This window comes from Octopus bimaculoides, chromosome 26 (genome assembly GCF_001194135.2).
Source record: "Octopus bimaculoides isolate UCB-OBI-ISO-001 chromosome 26, ASM119413v2, whole genome shotgun sequence".
Taxonomy (NCBI): domain Eukaryota; kingdom Metazoa; phylum Mollusca; class Cephalopoda; order Octopoda; family Octopodidae; genus Octopus; species Octopus bimaculoides.
In genome coordinates, this window is record NC_069006.1 from 12,301,376 (window position 1) to 12,303,313 (window position 1,938).

The 1,938-nt window shown below is 36.9% G+C and overlaps 1 protein-coding gene across 1 annotated transcript in view; it reads right to left on the reverse strand.

Annotated features, from left to right (window-relative positions):
• The window catches only part of LOC106883689 (endothelin-converting enzyme homolog), a 131,504-nt gene that overhangs the window by 46,936 nt on the left and 82,630 nt on the right, over positions 1-1,938 (reverse strand). The window contains exon 6 of the mRNA XM_052976911.1: positions 1-41. Within this exon, the coding sequence (XP_052832871.1) occupies positions 1-41 (41 nt within the window). The remainder of the gene's footprint in view (positions 42-1,938) is intronic.

A 1,938-nucleotide genomic window follows, 5' to 3' on the forward strand; every position in this document is an offset into this window, starting at 1 on the left:
TTTCATTTTGGCAGTGCTGTTGAGGTTCTTGTATTTTTCCTCTGGAAAATATTGAAAAAAAAATTTATTCTGTTTAATCTCTTGCAAAAGCTTAGCATAAAACACTTTCTAAAAAATTGCTTAATACAACAAACAATTTATGGCTAATTTTTCGCATGCACAATGTTTGTTTTTGATTTTGTTGACTACACAGTATAGTAGGGTCAGTTGGGCACTGTCTGTGAGAAAAACGGCACCATGACGCAATTAACTCTGCCAGAAATTTGGAAACAACATGCTGTACTGCTTGGCATTTGTACTAGAAGTTCCACTACGAACATTCGAGAGTGTTTGGGTGTTAATCTGAGGGCAGTACAGAAGATTCGGAAAGAGTTAGATGAGTTTAATGGTGATTACAAAGGTATGGCAGCTTGGAAAACTCAATCAGGTCTACCACCAGGGACATGGAAGTATCTGAGTTTCTTATCAGGCAGGTAGTGCATGAAGACATTCAGTATTCCTCATACAAGATGAGAAAGGGCCAATTGTTATCCCAAGCCATCAAGGACAAAAGGAAAGACCACACTACAAAGCTTTTGAACAAACTCAAGCAACCCCTTCCTTGGTTCCCAACCTGGGGTCTGTGGAAATCTGGGGGTCTGCAAAGGGGTTGCCAATTTTCAGATTTTTAATGTTCAAAACCCTAGGTTTTCCAGTTTTAGCTAATACTGGAACCATTGAACATGCATACACTACACAGAACCCCTAATTTACGTGTTAAAAAAAATCTCACAGATAGAATGCATTTGAGGTGATGTGCACAGAGCATACATGCACATACTTGAATGCAGGCGTCTCTCTGCGACTTTATCGATTGGTACGAGGGTATGGGCACAACAAGACTAAACAGGACTGAAAATTGGTGGTATCACAGCCCAGAATATACTCCTGCCCAGACTATACCCCCTCCAGATAACCAGGCCAGAATATACCCGTCCCGACTACACCCCATGCTTGCGGACAAATAACACAGATGTACCTCACTTATAAAAGTTGCCTCAGAACATATATAAAATTTGATTATCACTCAATGAAGAATTAAAAGTTACATGTAAATTTCGATTTAAACATAGCAATTTAGAATGGTCAAATGCAAAATACTTTATAATGTACCAGCATAAACCCACATTTGCATGAGTCTAGGCTATGATTCATAGCACAGCATGCACAAGTTGTCAATTTTTTCCCAATCTATTGGTACATTGAATATTTGTATTTGATAATTCTAAATTGCTATGCTTAAATCGAAATTTACATGTAACTTTTAAGTCTTCATCGATTGATATCAAATTTTATATATATTCTGAGGCAACTTTTGTAAGTGAGGTACATCTGTATTATTTGTCTGCAAGCATGGGGTATAGTCTGGACAGGGATATATTCTGGGCTAGCCCCGGGTATATTCTGGGCTAGCCCCGGGTATATTCTGGACTAGCCCCGGGTATATTCTGGACTGTTACAGCAGCTGTAACACCGGCTTATTGATGACATAGTCTGCAAGAGTGGTTTATGAAGAGGCTGCAATTTGTTTTCATCATCACACATTTACAAACAACTATATTTTCGACATATTTATCATCATAAGTTCATTCTTAATTTTACTTTTTATGTTTGTATTAAGCATCAATAAGTAGGGACCTAATAAGCCAATAAAAAGACAAGCTAATAGCACCATCAAAATTAAGACATTCGTTCTACATAAAGTACCTAGCGACTTTTAGTTGAACTTTTTTAAAGTAGCTGCAAGGCATTATAATGGTAAGAAAATTGGCCTAAATCCAACTGAATGGCTAAAATGAGGATATTGAAGTAAAACAAAATTAACCAATTTTGAAGTAACTTCTGCATGAAAAAGGACTTACCATGTTTTGAAAAATATCTTATATATATATGTGTGTG